General features: G+C 38.1%; 1 protein-coding gene across 4 annotated transcripts in view; it reads right to left on the bottom strand.

The window, feature by feature from the left end:
• The window catches only part of PPA2 (inorganic pyrophosphatase 2), a 104,029-nt gene that overhangs the window by 76,298 nt on the left and 4,187 nt on the right, over nt 1-23,544 (bottom strand). For 3 of the 4 annotated variants that reach the window (XM_003829969.6, XM_003829970.6, XM_008955351.6), the window contains exons 2-5: nt 10,249-10,313; nt 7,189-7,233; nt 2,951-3,004; nt 330-449 (exon numbers count right to left, since the gene is read on the bottom strand). In XM_003829969.6, the coding sequence (XP_003830017.1) occupies nt 330-449; nt 2,951-3,004; nt 7,189-7,233; nt 10,249-10,313 (284 nt within the window). The remainder of the gene's footprint in view (nt 1-329; nt 450-2,950; nt 3,005-7,188; nt 7,234-10,248; nt 10,314-23,544) is intronic. The other variant, XM_034958968.3, reaches the window with a different exon arrangement.

The raw sequence follows: 23,544 nt of genomic DNA on the forward strand, positions 1-23,544 counted from the left end.
TGTTCAAAGGAATGACTGTAGATAAAGCCTCGCTTAAAAGTTTTTCACTGACACTTAATAGCCAAGACCAGAAAAAAAAAATGTATTCAAAATGTCAAATGTGAACATTCCATATGCCTGACTCCAAGAACTTGAGTATAGACATATACATGGTTTAAAACAAAATTTATTGATATACTAAAACTCCATCCATGTTAATAAATTCCAAATTTACAAACCTCTCCAAATGACATGTCCTCAGAACCAATTTAAATTCAGTAGTTCACAGGATTTATAAGGCAATTTTTTCAGAAGACAGGAACGTTTTACCATTGTAACAAAAATGTTACCTGAGGGAGGGTACCATAATTCCATATATAACCCTTGTAAGGGAAGATATTCGCCACATAGCGTAGCTTTCCATCCTTTACATATTGTTTAATGGGATTCATTGGCTCCTTGGTGGCAATCTAAGCAAATCACAGAAGGAAGAAAAGGAGACGGGATAAGAAATAATTAATTCTATGTCCAAATAGTACTTTTAAAAATCTGCTATTTTCAGACTAAACATTCATATTTCAACTTAATGATCAAAGGTGCTTTAAAAGAAATTGAGCCAGCTCTTATTACTAATTTATAGCACTATATGAGAAAAATTGTTTGGAAAGGAAACACCAGATCATATATTTAGTCACTCTATTATTTATGTACTCCATTATTTCTAACACAAATAATAAAATGATTGAGATGGCAAGAGGATAAAGATTAATCAACTTGCCTTTTGTTACTAATCTCAGGCTTTATTACCATCAATATTATGATAATAAAACTAACTCAAAGATTCCTACCATATATTCAATAGTGAAATGCTGAAAGCCTTTCCTCTAAGATTTGGAAAAAGAAAAGGATGCCCACTTTTGCCACTTTTATTCAACATAGTATTGGACATCCTAGCCAGAGCAATTAGGCAAGAGAAAACAGTAAAAGGCATCCAAAGTTGGAAAGAAAGAAGTGAAACTGTCACTGTTTGCTGATGATACGATCTTATATATAGACAACTCTAGAGACTCCATCAAAAAACATTGGAAATAATATATAATCAACCTAAGTGTCCATCAACAGATGAATGGATAAAGAAAATGTGGTATATATACATAATAAAATAGCACTTGGCCTTAAAAAAAGCAGAACATTCTGTCATTTGTGGCAACATGGATGAAACTGGAGAACATTATGGCAAGTGAAATAAGCCAGGCACAGAAAGACAAATATCTCATGTTCTCACCCATATGTGGAATCTAAAAAATTGAACTCATAAAAGCAGAGAGTGGAATTATAGTTACAGAGGCTAAGGGTAGGAGGAATACGGAAATGATAGTCAAAGGATTCAAAATCTCAGACATGAAGACTAAGATTTTTTGTTGTTGAGACAACACAACTTGATGAGTACAGTTAATAATGCACATTTCAAAATTGCTAAGAGTAAATTTCAAATGTTCTCACCACAAAAAATGGTATTTGATGTGACAGATATATTATTTAGCTTAAGTTATTCCATACTGTATTCATAAGTCATGTCACTTTGTACCCTATAAATATATATGATTATAACTTGTCAATATACAATAAAGTTAAAAAATCACCAAAAAACAGATTCTCACCAACTGATTTTATTTCAAAGTTAGTTTTCTTTTTTCTTTTTTTTTTTTTTTTTTTTTTTGAGACAGTTTCATTCTGTCACCCAGGCTGGAGTGCAGTGGTGTGATCTCAGCTCACTGCAACCTCTGCCTCCTGGAAGCAAGCAAATCTCATGCCTCAGTCTCCCAAATAGCTGGGATTACAGACATGCACCACCATGCAAAAATTTGTGCCCAGCTAATTTTTGTATATTTAGTAGAGATGGGGTTTCAGGCTGGTCTCAACCTCCTGGCCTCAAGTGATCTGCCCGCCAGGGTTTCTCAATGGGCTGGGATTACAGGTGTTAGCCACTGCACTCGGCCTCAAAGTTAGTTTTCTATCATGTATATTCACATTGCTATCTTTAAAACCTATGTATATAGGAAACAAAAAAATAAGCCATGTTGAATGAAGAAACACTGCTTAAGTTAGGTAGATTCTCACAGATCCTTGGATCCTCCACCTAACTGAGGTAGACTAGCAAGAATGATGAAACATTATACATGAAACAACACCAAAAGAATAATCTAATATCTTTACCTTTTCCTACTAAAGTGTTAACAAAAAATACTGCCAGGACCTGGTGATAGTACTGACAATTCTCTTCCAAATATAAATTCTGAAAAATATACACCTACATAATAATGCCTAATTTAAATACTTAAAATAATATTTGCTATCACACCCAAAGTTATAGAAGGTTTATATAACTAAACAAAGTAACATAAATTAAATTTCACTTAGAACTATAAGGAAGCTTATATATAAGCTTCTATAGCTAACTGGAGAAAGAACAAGAAAATTCTGAATAGCAAAAGGGAAGTTCTTCTAGGTTCATTTCCCGAAAAACTTAAAAAAAAAAAAAAAAAAAAAGCTAACCAGAAAAATAGCAGATGCTCTGTGATAGTCATAAATTGAGGTAACCAGGAAATAATTTATTTCCTGGTAGAATAAAATCTAAAGGAGAATTGAGTCCTAAGAAATTAAAACTGCCATCAGCCCCAAATAAAAGTTTCAGTTCCATCTATGAACCAAATATATCTCAGAATCTACTTAAATAACCTTTAAAAGTATTTGTCATTTTCAAAGGAGAAAAAAAGAAAATTAATATGTATATAACAAACTGACAGGCAAAACTGAAAAAAAACCTCTCTATAAAACTATAAAGTATATACTTAGCTTTGAGTATTTTTCTGAACTATCTCAAATTTAAAATATTATGCCAAACAACTTGCAACAAAGTTTTATATCATTATAATCATTTCGGTTTCATATTAATAAAGTATATCGGTACCTCCATTTTAGCATTTGTCCACCGAGGTATTTCTACAATCATATTAAACAGATTCTGCAGTTAAAAACAAAACAAAGAGAGAACATTAAAAATTTTACCTTTTATTTTTTCCGTTACCTCCCTTATAAGAATGCCTTAGATGTTTTTCCCCCACAAAAAAAATGTTGAGTCTCCATCATACATCCATCTACCTATGCCTTAAATTTTTTCTAGAAATTAGAGTTGTCTAAAACACAGCCAAATTTAGGCCACCATGTCACTTGAGCACTTACACACAGTGTCAGAGGTTATGAGTCTGAGAATATCTTTGATGTGTAGTGACAAAACTAGAATGGAGTCAAGAAATGTGTTTCAATTTTTATTTTCCAACTAAAATAGAAGTGAGAGAACCAGTCCCTCATGTAAGGATTCAGTCTCACTTTTCCAATCTGTAAAGTAAGTGTGATAATCTCTGTCCCACTCACCACAGGAGGGTGTTACAAAGATCAATGACAATATACAGAAAATTATGAAGTAAAATATATTTTAAAATGATAAAATGATAATTAAATCCAAGTTACAATCACAGTGTAAAATTAAGGATGTAAGTACAGCTATTACAGAGTTCACAAAGAGCTACACTAAATATTCCAGACTTAGCTTGCATATCTGGTGAGTTCAGACTCCCTAAAGTTACAAACTCACTATGGCTTCACTTTTTTTTTTTAATTTCTGAACTTTGTAGAATGCATAAACCAAAGCAGACCCTAGGTCAATGATGAGTAAAAATAATTCCCTACAGTTTGCCTTACAAAGAGAAAGTCTTAAGGTTAAAGTTGATTTGCACACATTTTGACATCAATAACTAACAATTTATCAGGGAAACAACGATGGTTTAAAACACTGTACTCCAAGCGTAGCCAAGGACCACGGCCAGTCTGCAAACTGATTGTTACTGGCTCATTTACAGACATTTGTAGCAATTTAAAAGGGCAATTTTTATATCTGTTAAATCTAATAATAAAAAATTGGAACCTGAATTACACTTTCCTTTTTTTTTTTCCTCCCAAGATGGAGTCTTGCTCTGTCACCCGGCTGGAGTGCAGCAGCACGATCTCGGCTCACTGCAACCTCCACCTCCCGGGTTCAAGCAATTCTCCTGCCTCAGCCTCCCGAGCAGCTGGGATTACAGGTGCCCGCCAGCACGCCCGCTAATTTTTGTATTCTTAGTAGAGACAGGGTTTCACTATGCTGGCCAGGCTGGTCTGGAACTCTTTTTTTTTTTTTTGAGACGGAGTCTCGCTTTGTCGCCCAGGCTGGAGTGCAGTGGCGCGATCTGGGCTCACTGCAAGCTCCGCCTCCCGGGTTCACGCCATTCTCCTGCCTCAGCCTCCCAAGTGGCTGGGACTACAGGCACCCGCCACCACGCCCAGCTCATTTTTTGTATTTTTAGTAGAGACAGGGTTTCACTGTGTTAGCCAGGATGGTCTCGATCTCCTGACCTCGTGATCCGCCCACCTTGGCCTCCCAAAGTGCTGGGATTACAGGCGTGAGCCACCACGCCCTGCCAACACTTTTCTAACGATTCATGTTGATTGCATTTTTTTTAAGTATCTGTTTACAACCAATTAGAAATAAACCAGCCAAAAAACTAGTCCTTCATCCCAAATCATTTGAGAAGTGACTTAACATACTTATTTTTGATCATGCCACACATCAATACCACCTCACCAGCTTCAACCAGTTAAAAAAAAAAAAAAGTTTCCCAGAGCCCCGTCTCTCATCTATCTGAATTAAATTGCTCTGGGTGGAGCCAGGGCACTGCTTATTTTTATAGGCTCTCCAAGCAATTTTAATATGCAGCCAAAGCTGGACTAAAGCATTGCTGAAGAGTATCACAGAGGTTTTCTAGTGTAACACGGAATGCTGTTATTTCAAAGAATGCTATTTACACAATTAAATGTAGACATATATTGAGCCAAAAAAGTAATGATGATTTATATTAAGTTTTTCCACATAAGACTAAAGGTTACAAATGGCAAAGCTGCAAGCCCATAATGAGATAAACAACAAAGCTGAGAATAAATTCTCAATAACTGCTCCTTAGAAGTATGTCTCATACCTATCTTAGCAACCTTACATACAGTCCTGCTGTTATGTTTCATTTTCTATGCTCTTTCATGAGGTACCCCTGCACCTGTTTAAATATGTCTGAAGTAGCTGTTAAAAAGAAAAACCAAAGTAAATGGCAGATGTCCACATAATTTATTCATCCCTGAAAGCCTGGCTATAGGGGAACAAATGCTTGCAGATGAATACTCAGAGGTGACCAAGAAGACCAAGCTGGTGACAATCGTTTTACACAATGACACCTACCAAACCCACTCACAGAAACTTGAATTAGGCCAAATGAACAATAAATGAGGTTTGAATTTTAAGCCTGCAAACCACATTCTCCCTCTTCATTTGCTCCTAATCACTAAGAGCTTATTTCCAACCTGCCTTTCTTCTCTCCAGCTAAAATGCATTTGTCCTGTAATTAATTTTTTAAAGCCAATGTTAGCCTGGTTTTCCTAAGATTAATGTTAATTATAAACCAACAATGGTCTGCCAAATTTTATCTGAAAATAAAAAAGATAAAAGGAGCACAAGTCAAATCAGAAAGTTGGGTATGTGGCAAGGACTGTGAACTACTCCTTCAGTCCTTTTCTTTCTCTCCATTTTTTTCTTGTATTTTTGTTGCAGAAGTCAAAATAGAAAAACTAATAAGACGTATGAAAAAGCAGTCAGTACATTTTATATACATGGGGAAAAGACAGAAGAAATCACTCTTCTTTCCTCTCTAATCCTGAAAATTTCAAATAAACTCAAATCAGACAGTCTCTAACATAAAAACTGTGTTCTAAGAATTAAATTTGAATTTGAATGTCTGGGCTCAGAATACGTTTTTCCCACTAATGTATTTCATTAACCTGAAATAACTGTTTCAGGTTAATACACTAAGTCCCTGGGGATCTGGAAACCCTTGTTCACTCAACATCTAGGGCAGTGGTTCTCAAACTTCACGTTTAGGATGCACCTAGAATACTTGTGAAATACCTAGATTAACCAGGGCCTATCCAGCAGAGAATCTGACTTAGTAAATAGGATATGGGGCACGGAATCTGAATTTTTAACAAGCACTCTAAGTGGTTCCAGTGTAGATGGTTCAAGAATCACACCAGTTTAGAAAAATAGAAGACAGAAAGCAGGCAAAGGTTGCAGGAATTTAAAGGCCCCCACAGGTATGTTTGGAAGTAGATTCAAATGCTGGAGCTGTAAGTTTCAGTTGGGGTACAGAATAAATGGAAATGAAGCTGGAAAGGTAAAAGAAGACAGGAAAGCAGCAGGAAAAGCTGCCTGGCATCAGAATCAGAGGGATAAAAGGATACTTGTAGCAGGAGATGGAATGACAGACATCAATCAAATGTTCTGGTCCTAAGTCAAGAACTATTAAAGGTTTGACAGCCACATATATTTATTTAGATATATTTAGAATATATATATTTAGAATATATTCATTTTAGCATACATTTAGAATATATATATTTAGAATATATTCATTTTAGCATACAGTTGGTATAAGTGTTTTTCTTCTCCTCTACTCCCAAAAGATTATTGTTCCTGGGTTCTAAAACAGCCTCTCAAACCATCTTCTCTCTTATAATTTAAAGTGAAATATTTCATTTATAATGAAGTACATTTACTTTAGACCATCTACCAGGATAATTAACTTATTATTAAAATCTGGGTTTCTGTGCTAATTCTCTCAGGTTTTCCCGTTGTAAAATGAAGTGGAAATGAAATACCTGCAACAGTCAAATTCATAAGACAGAAAGTAGAATAGTGCTTCCCAGGGCCTCGGGGGAGGGAGGAAATGAGAAGTTGCTCAACGTGTAGAGTTTCAGCTTGGGATGATGAAAAAGTTCTGGAGATGGATGGTGATGAGGATTCCACAACAATGTGAAAGAACTTAATGCCACTAAATTGTACTTTAAAAAAGTTAAAATGGTAAACCTTATGTTATGAATATTTTACCACAATAAAAAAAGTTAAATGGCAATAGCTGCCCTAGCTGCCTTAAAGAAAAACATCGGAATGCACATGAAAGTCTTGCAGGGGTAAAAACCTTAGAATCATTTTACAAATGCAAACTATCATCAAGGTATTTAACAGACAATATAAAAGTGATTCACAAAAATAAAAACCTTTGGATATACCTCATATTCATCATTTCGTGCTTTCTTCATAGGAATGCCATTTTCCTATAAAAGAAAAGATGGTGAAAGACTGCAATATTTCATGAAAGTATACAGTGGCACTGCATAGCAATAAAAATATGACTATTATATAGACATTCTACACAAAGACTGTCCAGAAATCTGAGTCAACAGAGAACCTACCAAATGCCCACTTCGTTCTCCCCTGAGCATTTGTATCCCCAGAATAGAGCATCGAAGTGTTTCATAAAATAAATGATCAGAAAAGCCAAACCTCTTTCAAGTATATTTTCCCAGTTTTTATAAAGTAAGCAAAGGCTCTGTTCAGTCTTTAAGAAAAGACTGGTAGTTTCCAGTGATTATGCTTAAAACAGTCATTTCATTATTGAAATGAAGCTCCAGGGAGCATGATTAACAAGCCGTGAAAGTACTCAGCTGCACCTCCTGCCTGTGAATTCTACCAAGGTGTGATTACTAGGCCTCCACCAAGCACTTTTTTTCTTTTTTCTTTTCCCATTAAACCAAGCACTTTTAAATTAAAACTGACTTCGTGGTGGGTTGGGAAGAAAAATTATGCCATTCACAAATGCTCAACCAGCATATGTAACGTTTATACACCAAAATGACTACTAATGAAGAAAACAAAACAAACAAAATCATTTTTCCAAATCAGCTCTGAAACATTATTTTTGTTTTTGCTGTTGTTGTTGTTGTTGTCGTTTTTGAGACAGAGTCTCGCTCTGTCGCCCAGGCTGGTGGAGTGCAGTGGCGCAATCTTGGCTCACTGCAAGCTCCGCCTCCTGGGTTCATGCCATTCTCCTGCCTCAGCCTCTCGAGTAGCTGGGACTACAGGCACCCGCCACCAGGCCTGGCTAATTTTTTTTTGTATTTTTAGTAGAGACAGGATTTCAACCGTGTTAGCCAGGATGGTCTTGATCTCCTGACCTCATGATCCGCCTGCCTTGGCCTCCCAAAGTGCTGGAATTACAGGCAAAAGCCACCGCACCCAGCCATTATTTTTATTCTTAATATACCACATCCCAAAGTACAAAGCACGAGTTTTAATCATTACTGGCTGAGATCTAGGGAAACCTATTTACACAACCACCATGCGTACCCATTTCCATATCTCCAGAATTCACTGGCATATCCTGTTGTATTTGCTGGCCCTATCATCAATTTTGCCTAATCCCTAATTTCACATTTCCCAAAACCCATCCTCCTTAGACAAAATGTTATTCTCACTGACATGTTTCTAGCTTACTCTTTTCCACCTCCACCTCTATCTACTACACGACTCTCAAAAATACAGCTTTATTATTATTGTTGTTATGATGAGGTATACAGATTTTGCTATAGCATACCCCTGACAACACTACCCACCAGTCACATTTTATCTTTCCTTTCCCTGTTGTATTTTTATAGCACTTAACATTATCTGACTGACTTGTTTTATGGTTGACTCCTCCAATTGAGTGGACTATACCTATCTTATTCACTACTACACCCACAGTGCCTAGAACAGTGCCTGGCTCATAATAAGCATTCAATGACTATTGATTGAATGAATAAATTAATGAATAAGTGAATGCATGCACTTTTGGCCAAAAGCAAAGAAAGGTGTTGGGAGACATGAGATATTTAGGTTTGAAAGTTCAGTGGCCAAAACAAAACACAGGAACACATATACACACGCACTCTCACACACTCGCACGGACACACACAGTAACATAGAGTTCCTTTTGCCTCTGGTTTCCTTCTATTGTCCTGGAGCTGCACACTTAAAAGTAATGAGCTGGAGGCATTACACAAGAGAAGTGAGGCGTACAAACTCTGGAGTTAGAGCACCTAAATCCAATCCCACCTCCAAAACACACGAGATTTGTGATGATGGACAAGGTACTTAGCCTCGTTAACAAAATAAGGGTACTAAATGTAGAGCCAGAAGGATTGAGATAAACCATATCAAGCAGGGAACACAGTGCTGGCTAAGTACCACAAGCACTTGATAAATTATTGATATTATTCTACTGCCAGTTCCTTATTCTGAAGAGCTGGGAAGCAGCACAAATCCTACTTCACATCCCATAACCTCACTATGATGCATAATATTCAGCCTCTGAGGTAACACCAGGGTCAAACAACCCTTGCATCTGAAGTAGCCTCCTCAGTTCTTCACTGGCCTCTGCCCCTATATTGATCACCCCACATCCTAGAAAACCCAACCCCAAATTAACGAGTTACATATAATTTCAACATGGAATGTGGTCCTGGTTATTTACTTAATAGTTGTACCCCCTTAAAAAATTTGGTAATTCACTACTTGGATTTTAAGGAAATAACCTACAACTTAATGATGATCATGAATACTACCAAATATGCCATATTACCAACTAATCATGAGAGATCTCGAAACACCCCAACAATTTTGATTTGATAGCATCAGTTCTCCTGGCATCTTTCACACCCTGACAACTGTCAAGTGATTTTCAGTTCTAAGAGAACAGCTATTCAAACACCACCATTTTTACCCCTGCTTTATTTCTCTAATGCCTGTTTCATAGAGTGGTTAAAGAGCATGAGCTTTGTGGTCAGAAGCTAATTCCAAAACTAGCTCTGGCACTTACCAGATCTTAGACAAGTCTATAAAAATGCCTTGAGCCTCAGTGTCCTTGGAAAGAAAAATAGCAACTCATAACAATTAAATAACATCATGTTCACATAGTGGCTAGCAAATAAAAAATAATCCACAAACGTTAGCTGATTATTGTAAATAAACCTCTTGGTAATTTCCTAAATTACTACCCTTAAATCTTTATTTCCTACCGAATTCTAAGTTTTATGGACCAGTAACACCCCTTTCTCCCAATTCCTCATGGAAGAATCCTATTCTCATACAACTTTTAATTCATATAGGAGGCTTATGACCCTGTTATAGTAACTCCTGTTTGTCCTCCTGACTTCCAACAACACTTTTTCCTTTCAAGGTGCTTCCAAAAAGCATCTAATGGTGATACTGGCAGTACACGTTTTCATTCCCAAAACAAGTCAAAACAATACCTCTTTAGAGTTCACCTTCAGAGGAATATCATGAAAGGGGGAAATGTAGTGACCAGTTACATTCTCTGCAAAGACACAAACAAACAAAACAAAACAGAATTAAAGCAATAGACACATTGTTCTATACAGCAATAATAAATATCCTTATCCACTTTTAAACTTACCCATTTTTTTCAAAGCTAACTTTAACTCCCAACTTAAAGTTAATTCAACTTTTAAAACTTGCCACAATCTAAGGACTGAAAAGAAATATATACCGGCTAAACCATATTTGGGTTGCTGAAATAATTTACTTATCCCTGTGGCTTAAAATATCCAAAGCAGAAAATATCTACAATAGACTAAAACCCAAAATATATATTTAAAAAAAAACCCATCACTTTTGAAAAAGAAACTCATTACTAAGTGAATTCTATTAAAACTGATGTCAATTTCCCTTGGGGAAACCTAACAATAGTATTCCCAATTTCTACCTACTATCCATGGGAAGAAAAGTCCAAAGTTCCTATTCAATTAAAAGAAAAGAAATATTGTTTCCATTCAATGTGGTAAGGATGCTAATACTAAGGTAAGCTTAGAACAAAAACAAACTTCAATAACAGAAACTATCTTCCCTTAAAAGCTGTATACCAAAATGTGTATTTTAAATACTTTCAATATTTAAATAAACACAATGCCTTGTAAATAAATACAATACACTTTTACTGGAATACATCTGTTTCCAAAAGCTAAGCTTAATAGAGCCCTACAAAATTTTCACTTTGTAATTTCCTAAATCAGGCTGTTTTACTTCTGACCTGCTACCTGTTTGGCATAATTTTCAAATTTAGATTTCAAGAATATTTAACAAAATAAAACAAAGACTGGCTAAATCCCAATAGCAATGAGCACACCAGCAACCACATCTTGGTTTCTTTCTTCTTCTTTTTTGAGACAGGGTCTGGAATGCAGTGGCATGATCATGGCTCACTGCAGCCTCAATCTCCTGGTCTCAAGCCAGCCTCTCACCTCAAGCCTCCAGAGTAGCTGGGACTACAGGCATGCACCACCACACCCAGCTAAGTTTAAAGTTTTTTGTACAGACAGGGTCTTGCTATGTTGCCCAGGCTTGTCTCGAACTCCTGAGCTCAAGCAATCCACCTACTTTGGGCCTCCTGAAGTATAGGGATTACAGCTGTGAGCCACTGCACCTGGCCCAGATTTTGGTTTCGAAATGCCATTCTCCAATAAAAGGAACTAGGCCTCCTTGGAGAAAGGCTTGATTCTAATGCTGGAGCAAAGAATACCCAAGATGAGCCTGGAGCATCTTGCAGGGTCAGAAGGCAACCAAGTGCTCAAAAATCAGAAGACTGGAGGTATGGTAAAGGGAAATGTGAACCAATCTGAAAGAGTTCCCAAAGGCCAAAGCTGGAACAATTTGAGCAACAAAATATAAAACAAATATACATGAATCCACACTAATACAAACAAATGATAAAATAAATGAGAGAGAAGAAACAAATCCAAGATTGAGAAACCGTAACAGATTGTTAGACAGTAAGGAAATATGATGACTAAATGCAGTCTGGTATGCTGAACTAGATCCTGGAACAGAAAAATGACATTAGTGGAAAAACTAGTGAAATCCAAATAAAATCTGGAGTTTAGTTAAGGGCATGTGCCAATGTTAGTTTCTTAGTTTTGAAAAATGTACAATGGCAATGGTAAATGATGTTAAGATGATAAAATTAGGGAAAAACTGGGGTGCGGGGTATGCTGGAACCCTGTACTAACTTTGCAGCTTAACCCAATCTAAAATTATTCCAAAATGAAGTTTATTAAACAACAACAACAAATAAGCCCTGGATTCTGCCCAACAAAAACAGAGGCATGGCCGGGCACGGTGGCTCACGCTAATTCCAGCATTTTGGGAGGCTGAGGCGGGAGGATCACCTGAGGTCAGGAGTTTGAGACCAACCTGACCAACATGGCAAAACCCCGTCTGTACTAAAAATACAAAAATTAGCTGGGCGTGGTGGTGCATGCCTGTAATCTCAGCTACTCAGGAAGCTGAGGCAGGAGAATCGCTTCAACCCAGGAGGCGGAGGTTGCGGTGAGCCGAAATCGCACCACTGCACTCCAGCCTGGTGACACAGCAAGACTCCACCTCAAAAAAAAAAAAAAAAAGGCATGTAACTTAACAATGAAATTGTTAATTCCCACCAATATTTTATTTCCCCCTACCATGCTTTGTGCTTTACCTTAGCACTTATCACTAGAATTAAGTTCTGGAGTTTTTGTAGTTGTTCATTTTTGTTTGTTCTGTTATGCTTTCTACTGGATCTCTAGCATCTGGGAAAGTACCTAGCACTTAATAGGCATCCAATATATACTTGCTGAGCAAATATCTGTTAGATAAATGTCTCTATTACTATTTTATTTTTCCCTTTAAACTGTTAACATAATTTTTATTTCCCCACCCTAGCAACAAGGTAATTCCTGAAGGATGTGTGCACAATGTAGGGATAAAAATGAGAAAGAGCACACAAATGGCAAGTACATAAAACTTTGGCTATGGTCTATAAAGCTCTTTTCATCAGTAAAGGGATGCACTTAAAAAAAACTTCTCTTTCATATATTACATCAGATTTCAAATTCTCTGCCCGATTTTCAAAGCTATCTATGAGTAACACAAGAACACAAAAAACAAAATTACCAACTTTTTACATGATTATTTACCTTTCTAAAAGTAATAGATACTAAAGTGGGCCACATTTACATGTTTTCGATTAAAATAAAATATGGTGATGGGAAATGAAAATGGTGCACTTGCTCTGGAAAACAGTTTGGCTGTTTCTTGTAAAGTTAAACATACAATTAGCATGTGACCCAGAAATCCCACTAAGTATTTAACTGAGAAATAAAAACATGTTCACCCAAAAATCTCTATATGTTTACAGCAGCTTTATTCGGAATCACCAAAAACTGTAAACAACGCAAATGTACAACTGGTAAATGGAGAAAAACTATGTTACACTCATATAGTGGTCTTTTAATCAATGTTTATTAATTATTCCACAATAAAAAGGAATGCACTATTGATACACACAATAAAATGGATGCATCTAAATACACTGTATCAAGTGAAAGAAGCTCAACTCAGTTCCATTTACATAACATACTGGAAAAGGCAAAATATAGGATAAAGTGCAGATCATTGGTTGGTTGCCAGGGGCTGATGGTAAGAGAGTAGGGTTGACCCTAAAGGGGGCCACAAAAAATTTTTGGGGGAGGGACAGACCTGTGCTGTACTTTGTGATGCTGTTTACACAAATCTATGTTCTGTCAAAACTCAGAAGTGTCCACAAAAAAAGTAAATTTTACTGTAGGTAATTTTAAAAATAAGTAAATATGGAGCTGAAAGACAACTAGGAGGAGGTTAAGAAGACATACACAGTAAGCCCTCTGCATCTGCAGATTCAAACAATCACAGATCGAAAATATTCTGCAAATCTTTAAAAAATAAAAATGCAACAATAAACATAATACAAATAAAACAATACAGTATAACAACTATTTACATAGCATTACAAGGCATCAGATATTGTAAGTAATTCAAAGAGGATTAAAAGTAGACAAGAGGGTTCCTTTCTCTTGGTTTCTTTCCACCCTCCCCCACCCATAAGGGAAAAAAAAATAGGAGGAGTGCATAGGTCATATGTAAATACTACGCCATTTTACATCAGGGACTGGAACATCTGCAAATTTTGGTATCCAAGGGGTTCTGGAACCAATCCCCTGCAAATACAGAGGGACAACTGTAATGTATAAATGGAAGCTCTTATTCCAAGAACAATCATCAATCTGTGATTGTCCTCTCTTCAAGTCACTAAAGTAAAAAAGGTAGAATTCTGAAAAGAAAAAAAATACAATCCTTTAACAGATTACTTCAACGTTCATTTGGGACCTATCATTGTGATAGAAATGAACAATAATTTCAGCTCTAAGAATCCAGGAAGTTACACAAACAAGGGAAGTTTGTTATCATGGGGGTAAAAGAAACTTGACAGAAAAGCCAGGCTGCCTTTGTAATTAAGAGTAAATAAATCTAGGACACTGATTTGGTGTTAAATTTCCCCAAAGATCCAATGCTCTTGTTAACTGTGGACAAACCCAATACTTATTAAGATATAAGATCATATATATATATATATATATAGTTTTCTAATTGTCATTTGGAAGGTAAAAAGATTACAAACGAGTGAATGGTCTGTATTTACTGACTTACATAACCATACCTACTAGAAGCTATTTCATGAAATAGTATTAATAAATAAAAATGTAATAGTGAAGAAAAAGAGTAAAAATATAACTATTTCTAGAAAACAAATATGGCCTTAGATCTCAGATAATAATGCTTTAATGGGCAATATATCTATAAATTTGCACAGGAGCAATGACTAGAAAGGCCAAAAACCTGACTTCTAGTTACTCAGCTTCATAAAAATGGCAACTGAAGAATGATGAGGTTCATAAATTTGGAAAGCAGAGCTTCATTTCTCATAAAGGGCTGCAACCTGCAGGCATGCTCAGTTGAGCTTCATGCTTCTCCACGGGACCCATGTTCAAAAAACGGTGGTGTTAGCATGATCTGAGGGTGGAGTTTTCAGCTCTCTGATGTCGAAAGGTGAAGTGGAAAACATGAAAACCCTCACTGCACATTCTCCATAGATTCGCCAGAACCAGTCTTATCAGGAGGGAATGCTGGTCAGTTGTTTTGTGGAAACCACAAAAGGGAGGGGCAGCAGTCAGACTTTCGGTTGGTATCAGCATCTGTGGAGTCTTTTGAGAGGGCTGGTTTCTATTTAGCCCTTAGGGAAGAAAACTTAATGGCAGTTAGTGAGGGAAAGGGTATAAGCAGGCATAGTTGACCTCCCCATTCCAGTCGTGGCCAAGAACTCAGTTTTCAAGGTTTCTCTAGGGTTCCCTTGGCCAAAAGGAGACCCATTCAGTCAACTGAGGGGCTCAGAATTTTAGTTTATTTCTCAACAGTCACTCAATTTCTCTGAAGCTTAATTTTCTCAATAGTTTCTTGCATTAAGCAATATGTATTTACAGAGTGTTTCACATGAAAAGGAATTGTACTAGATTTTGGAATAGACAAGTGCTAGACAGTGATCCACGCCCATAGCTAAGACAAGACACGTTACATCACTGTCATCATCATCATCACCTAGTAAGTTTAAACATAAAGGCATCCTCTCAGCACTGTTAGAAAACTAAACATTTCCCTAAAGTGCAAAAGGATAAGAACTCATTAAAAGTTTTCCAGGGCCAATCATGTTGATATGCTATTATGTTCCATTTAAAGGGTATTAAAATTCTCTAAAGGTGGATTTAAAGATATGTAGTATCTATCCTGATCCTCTACAAAATGAATGAGATAATCTATATGGTACATATGCGCTACAGACAGAGGGATATGGTACATGGAACAAGCGCTGTGGCAACACATGCCGTTATTTTTAAAGACAGTAGAACTTATCTAGCACTAGGTTAAAAAAAAAAAAAAGTGGTAGAACTGAAGCACACATCAGACAGCCCTTCCTCAGAACCACAGAATACATCAGTGATAAATCTTAGGTTAGAACTTTCTTATCTGAAGCTCAGGCTGCTTGTTTCTTAACAGTTGAAAACAAGCTATTGCCAATTTGCTTTTTAAAACATCTATTTTGCTGTTGTTAAGCCAAAGCAATGCAGGTCCATGACTGAAAAAATAATAGTTTCTACCTCTCCCCAGTCTAGTTCCACTCCTGAGAGCAACCCATTTTCAACTCTTTGTATTAGGCCTAGTGGTTACCTTCATCTTTCTAAATAGCATATTTAGTAGTTTTTGTTTATCAACTGTAGAAATTACCTACTGATTCCAATTCTGAGAGACAGTTTAGTTCAATCTATTCTACATAAGTTCTTAATTGGCTAATGTTAATACACCTTTTTATTCCACCAAATATATTGATATGGTTTGGCTGTGTCCCCACCCAAATCTCATCTTGAATTCCCACGTGTTGTGGGTGGGACTCAGTGGGAGGTAACTGAATCATAGGGGTAAGTCTTTCCTGTGCTGTTCTCATGATAGTAAGTCTCACGAGATCTGATGATTACAGAAGGGGTAGTGTTCCTGCACAAGCTCTCTTCTCTTGTCTGCCACCATATGAGACGTGCCTTTCACCTTCTGCCATGATAGTGAGGCCTCCCTACCCATGTAAAACTGTAAATCCAATAAACCTGTTTCATTTGTAAATTCCACAGTCTTGGGTATGCCTTTATCAGCAGCATGAAAATAAACTAATACAGTAAATTGGTACCAGTAGAGTGCGGTGCTGCTGAAAAGATAACTGAAAACGTGGAAGCAACTTTGGAACTGGATAACAGGCAGAGTTTGGAACAGTTTGGAGGGCTCTGAAGAAGACAGGAAAACGTGGGAAAGTCTGGAACTCCCGAGCGACTTGTTAAGTGGCTTTGACCCAAATGTTGATAATGATATGGACAATGAAATCCAGGCTGATGTGGTCTCAGATGGAGATGAGGAAACCGTTGGGAACTGGAGCAAAGGTGATTCTTGACAGTTTTAGCGAAGAGACTGGCGGCATTATGCCCCTGCCCTAGAGATCTGTGGAACTTTGAACTTGAGAGAGATGATTTAGGGTATCTAGTGGAGGAAGAAATTTCTAAGAAGCAAAGCATTCAATAGGTGACTTGGGTGCTGTTAAAAGCATTCAGAGCATAAAAGTTTGGAAAATTTGTGGCCTGACAATGTGAGAGAAAAGAAAATCCCATTTTTTGAGAAGAAATTCAAGCCAGCTGCAGAAATTTGCATAAGTAACAAGAAGCCAAATGTTCATCCCCAAGACAGTGATGAAAATGTCTCTAGCGCATGTCAGAGGCCTTCACGGCAGCCCTTCCCATCACAGGCCCTGAGGCCTAGTAGGAAAAGGTGGTTTCGCTGGGCTCAGGGTCCCTCTGCTGTGTGCAGCCTAGGGAGTTGGTGCCTTGCGTCCCAGGTGGTCCAGCCATGGCTAAAAGGGGCCAAGGTACAGCTTGGGTTTTTGCTTCAGCGGGTGGAAGCCCCAAGCCTTGGCAGCTTCCAAGTGATGTTGAGCCTGCGGGTGCACGGAAGTCAAGAATTGAGGTTTGGGACCTCTGCCTAATTTCAGAAGGTGCATGAAAACACCTGGATGCCCAGGCAAAAGTTTGCTGCAGTGGCAGGGCCCTCATGGAGAACCTCTGCTAGAGCACTGTGGAAGGGAAATATGAGGTCGGGCCCCCATACAGAGTCCTTATTGGGGCACTGCCTAGTGGAGCTGTGAGAAGAGGGCCACTGTCCTCCAGACCCCAAAATGGTAGATCCACCAATAGCTTCCACCATGCACCCAGAAAAGCCGCAGACATTCAATCCAGCCCATGAAAGCAGCAAGGAGGGGGACTATACCCTGCAAAGCCACAGGGGCGGAGCTGCCCAAGACCACAGGAATCCACCTCTTGCATCGGCGTGACCTGGGTGTGAGACACATGGAATCAAAGGAGATCATTTGGAGCTTTAATATTTGACTGCTCTGCTGGATTCTGGACTTGTATGGGGCCTGTAGCCCCTTTGTTTTGGCCAATTTCTCCCATTTGGAATGTTTTATTTACCCAATACCTGTGCCCCCATTGTATCTAGGAAGTAACTAACTTGCTTTTGATTTTACAGGCTCATAGGTAGAAGGGACTTGCCTTGTCTCAGATGAGACTGTGGACTGTGGACTTCTGAGTTAATGTTGAAATGAGTTAAGACTTTGGGGGACTGTTGGGAAGGCATGTTGGTTTTGAAATGTGAGGACATGAGATTTGAGAGGGGCCAGGGGCAGAATGATATGGTTTGGCTGTGTCCCCACCCAAATCTCATCTTGAATTCCCACATGTTGTGGGAGGAATCCTGGTGGGAGATAATTGAATCATGGGGGCAAGTCTTGTTCTTGTGACAGTGAGTAAATCTCATGAGATCTGATGATTATATAAGGGGGAGTTTCCCTGTACTAGCTCTCTTGTCTGCCACCATATGATACATGCCCTTCACCTTCTGCCATGATTGTGAGGCCTCCCCAGCCATGTGGAACTGTAAGTCCAATAAACCTCTTTCTTTTGTAAATCACCCAGTCTCAGGTATGTCTTTATCAGCTGCGTGAAAACAAACTAATACAAATATACAGTATTTCTTAACATCAATAACCTGACTTTTACCTCCCTTTCCTCATTCTTCTAATTTTTGTCTTCTGCATATTTATTTTTTCATATCAAGGCTGATAGAATGTTCTGTAATCATACTGAATTTTCTATGCATTTCCTATTGTATATATCAAAAATTTCTCTTAGATAAGAAAAACCTGGAATGCTCATTAAAATGCAGATCCCTGAACCACCATCCCACATCTAGTGAATCAAAATCTCAAGGAGGGAGAAATGAATATCTGTATTTTTAGCAAACATCCCAAATAATTCTTACACTCAGGTGTGTGAGAAGCGTTGTCTATGTGTTTATTTTTGGTGAGGATGCTGCTATAATTAAATTTCCTTTTTTGGTTCAGCTTCTATTTTTCTTCGTACTTCTAATTATCTTTCTTACATTGTCATAATCACATCTATAAATTATTCCAATGCCTCAGGGATATCATCAAAATTATGGAATCCTCTCTTTACCCAAACAGCTCCTTCAGGAACCCTCTATCCTCAGGCTGCAATATGAACTGGATGCTTTCCGGGCATCCTAAGACTGCTTCTTTGCTCTCCAGTGTAGATCTATCATTTTCTGGATCCCATGCATTCACGTTTTTTGGTTTACTTGTCTTGCAGAAGCATATCCCTAATAAGTGTTCTGTAAGAAGGATTGCATGTAAGGCCAATTTCTCAAGTTGTTAAATGTCTAAAATGTCTTTACTCAGTTCTCACTCCAGATTGACAGCTGGCTGGGTAGAAAATTCTAGGAGGAAAACTCTTTTCTCTCAGAATTTCAAAGGTATTACTCCAGTCTTCGAGCATTCAGTGTTGCAGGCCTGTTAGCTGACCAACCCCCAGCAAGACATGTGGGATCCTCTCAATAGCTGTATAATAATGTGACTGGGGGGGTCAGAAAACTTGGGTCCTTCAATTCTTAGATTTTTTTCTATTATCCCTTTTACAATTTCTTCTCCATTTTGTCTGTTCTTTCCTTCTGAAACCCATATGAGTCAAATGTTGGACTTTCTGGATTCAATCTCTACGTCACTTCTTCTTGCCTCCTTTTTCTATCTCTGACATTTTGTTCTACTTTCTGATAGATTTACCTTATCTTCTAATTCATCTATATTCTTTTTCTTAGGACTGCTGTAACAAACTACCACAAACTTCGTGTCTTAAAACAGAACACCATTCAACCCACTACACCTTCTACTGACTTACTTGTTTTAACAAGTTATTTGCTAAAGAGGTCTTGGTCTTGATTGCCATTTCTTCACAGCCCACTCTTCCTTTTTTTTATAGCAGATGTAATAGAGAACACCCACTCGACCTTCTAAAATTCAAGTTTCTTGTTTTTCCCATTTAATTTTTAAGTTTTCCTTAAATTCATTCAGTAAATATTTCTTGAACATATGCACTGTACTAAGCATGGTTCTAGATACTAGATACAAATTCCAATTCCCTGTTCCTATGGAAATCACATTCTAGTTGGGGTGCAGAAGCAATGATTATGTGTTTATTCTATCACATATCATAAGCACTATAAAGATAAAGGAAAACAAATTAGGGAAAGTGAAGAATGAATAATGGAAGCGTTACCAATGGCAAATCCCTATGGCTCTGCAACAATCTCAATTCTTGCCTCCTCAGAAGAAAGAATTCAACTGAGGGGCAGAAGGCAGAAGGAGAGGCTGAGGCAATTTTAGAGATGGAATCAGTTTATTATAATAAAAGGCTTTAGAGCAGGAAAAAAGGGAAGGAAGGTTCACTTGGAAGAGGGCAAAGTGGGCAACTTGAAAAGACAAATGAACGGTTTGACCTTTCAACTTGGGGTTTTATATGTTGGCATACTTCCAGGATCTTGTGTCCCATCTCCCCTGATTCTTCCCTTGGGGCAGGCTGTCTGCACACACAGTAGCCTCCTAGCACTTGGGAAAGGGACCATGTGCAACGTGTTTACTGGAGTTGTACGCGTGTTCACTTGAGGTGTTCTTCCCTTACCAGTCGAATGTCCCTAGGAGGTCACATACCAAACTCTGCCATTTTGCCTCTTAGTGCAAATGCTTGAGCCCACTCACCCAGTTCCTGAGATCTCATGGGAAGCTGCTGATCACCAACTTCAGGTGCTTCTGTTTATTTGGAGACTGCCTTTCCCTGGTGCAGGCTGCAACCAATTAATATTTTAGAGAAACAGTTAACAACTGCCTGACCATCACCTGATGTTTGCCTGTCATTCCTGGTGTGTGTTGAGGGAGGGGAGCCCTCTTCTGCCCTGCTCATGCCTGACTAGCTACCTACTGTAACAGAAGGAGTAATATTTGATATTGAATGGTCAGGGAAGATCTCTCTGGTGGGTAACAGTTCAGCACAGATCTGAATGAAGTGAGGGAAGAGATCAAGTAGACCTCTAGGGAGGAGCACTGAAGGCATAAAAAGCACAGGTGTGCAGAGGAAAGAACATACATGGCATGTCTGAGAAACAGCAAGGAGGCCAGGATGGCAGGAGGACACTGATCGAAAGGAAAAGTGGCAAGCAATGAATTCAGAGAGGAGCCCAGTATTAGATCCAGTAGGACCTTACATGCTATGGTACATATTTCAAAAAATTTTTTGAGTGAAATGGAAAGCCACTGGCATTTTCAGCAGAGCTTGGACATTATCTGACTTACATTTTAAAAGGATGAAGGTGATTGCTGTATGGAAAGTAGACTATACGGGGCTAAGGGTGGAAACAGGGTGAAGAATCAGGAGGTTACAACTGATCAAGGGAAAGATGATGGTGAAACAGAGAAAGTGAGAAGGGTGGAAGTGGAGAGAAGGAATTGTCTTTTGGTACATTTCAAAAAAATATGCTAATGAGTTAGCTGTGGGATAAGAGTAAAAGGTGACAAGAATAATGCCCAGGTTATGGGTTAGCAACTAAAGAGAGAAACAAGTTCGGTGGGGGTGGGGAGTCAGGAGTTCTGTTTTGTACTGTTAATCTTGAGTTGTATCTTAAACATTTAGGTAGAAATACAGAGTAGAAAGCTGGATGTGTAAATTCTGAGTTCAAGAAGAGATGCGGCTAATGTTATAAACTGGGGAATCATAAACAGCATCTAACACTATGGGACCTGATGGGATCACCCAGAGCAACAGCAATGGTCAGCAAACTCTGGCTTATGGGCCAAATCTGTCACGTGGCCTGGTTTCATTTTTGTAAATATAGTTTTATTGGAACATAACCACAGCCATACTTTTACTGTCCATGGCTGTATGTTACAATGGCAGAGCTGAGTAGTTGTGACAGAGACTGAATGGTTTGCAAAACCTAAAGTATTCCTTATCCGGCCCTTTACAGAAAACTTTGCCAACACCTGCCCTAGAGAGGCAGTATAGATAGAGAAGTGGGCTCAGGATTGAGCCCTGGGCATTTCAAAGGCTAGAGTTCAGAAATATGACAAAGGTTCAGCAAGGGAGAATGTGAAGGAGAAGCATCAAAACTAAGACAAAGTGCATCCCAGAGGAAAGCAGTTTCCTCTGGGAAAGACAAAAAAAGTGTTTCAAAGAGAAAGTGATCAACTGTAAAAAGTACTGCTGATCGGTCATATGAGGACTTCAAACTGACCATTAAGGTCGCAGCATGGAGGTGACAGGTAGCCCTGACAAAAAGCAGTTTGGTAGAACAGTAGTGATGAAAGCCTAAGTTAGGTGATCCTTGACTATTTGGTTTATATTAAAAAGACTAGAAAAAAATCACTGGGAACTCTGTGTTCCCACAGAGATGAAGGGGTAGGAGGCTGGCTGTTATGCTGGGGTCCCCAAATACCAGCATGCAGAGTACTGCTGGGGCACCAACACCATCAGGGGTCCTACTTCCCTCTCAGCTCTTCATTCACTTTTACAGTTGGAACTAACACAACCCTCATGCATTAGACCTGCATGGGAAACATTTGTGTACTATTTGTAGTACAACTTAAACTAATCCCCCTGTGTTAAGTTCTACATCCATCTAACTCTCTATCCTATCTTATATCAACACACCCACAACCTCTCTGAGGTTCTGCAGCAGCTCGGCTTTTCCCTAAACTACAGCCCCTGAACACATATACTTAAGCTGGGACTTCTTCCACACTGCTTCATTAATAACCATATCTCCATTGGTTTTTTAATCTTTTATACATATTTCAAAATCTCAACCTTTGGTGGCTCCTTATCTGTTGTTTTAGGGTTACCCTTTCTTATCCTCACTTACTATCACTTTAATAGGATATTTATTATAGGGGAAAAGAGATAAATGATTGTAGTCACTGTGTCATTTTTGCCATGGTATTTCACTGTCGTCAAAAATCAGATTGTGTCCTTAGGCATTAATTGCTAACCTCTATCAGGCCCATCAATCTACACGATATTGCCAAACAGTGGTCAAAATTCTCCCTTCAACTGGTCTGAAATCAGATTTTATTCTAGCATTTTCTAAGTTATCTATGTGATTCTTTCTCTCACAAGAGCAAGTTGTATCAGGATGAAAGTTTATTACTTACACCAGAGCAAGTGAGAAAATTGAATGGAATGTGAAAACCATACCTAATTTTATGTATCTATACCAGACAGCTAAATGTATGCCATACACCAACATATGATTACACACTACTACAAAACCACTTACAGAGATTCTTACTGGAAGCTTCAGCAATGACTAAAGCTAACTTTGTTTTATTTTCTGATAAAAAGATTAAGAAATGTAAAGGAGCCTAAAAACTTCAATAAAAATGCTTCCTCTGTTCCATATAGATCACACAATTCCTATTTCACAGCACTGATATAGAAAACGTTTAAGGTTTTAAGGACTGAAAAATCAAATAAAACACTTTTTCTATATTCACACAAAACCCATTGTGTTCCATTATATCAGTTGAAGTTCTATGATACAGGCCAACTTTAAAAAGTTACAGAAACTCATATTTAAGACTCAAACATATTTTGTGGATTATTCACGGGAAGTTCTCTTTTAAGTCCAAAGATACAGCACTTTCAATGGCAGATTCCTCCTACTACCCAAATGACGTAAAGAAAACCTAC

Source organism: Pan paniscus, chromosome 3 (genome assembly GCF_029289425.2).
Source record: "Pan paniscus chromosome 3, NHGRI_mPanPan1-v2.0_pri, whole genome shotgun sequence".
Lineage (NCBI taxonomy): Eukaryota > Metazoa > Chordata > Mammalia > Primates > Hominidae > Pan > Pan paniscus.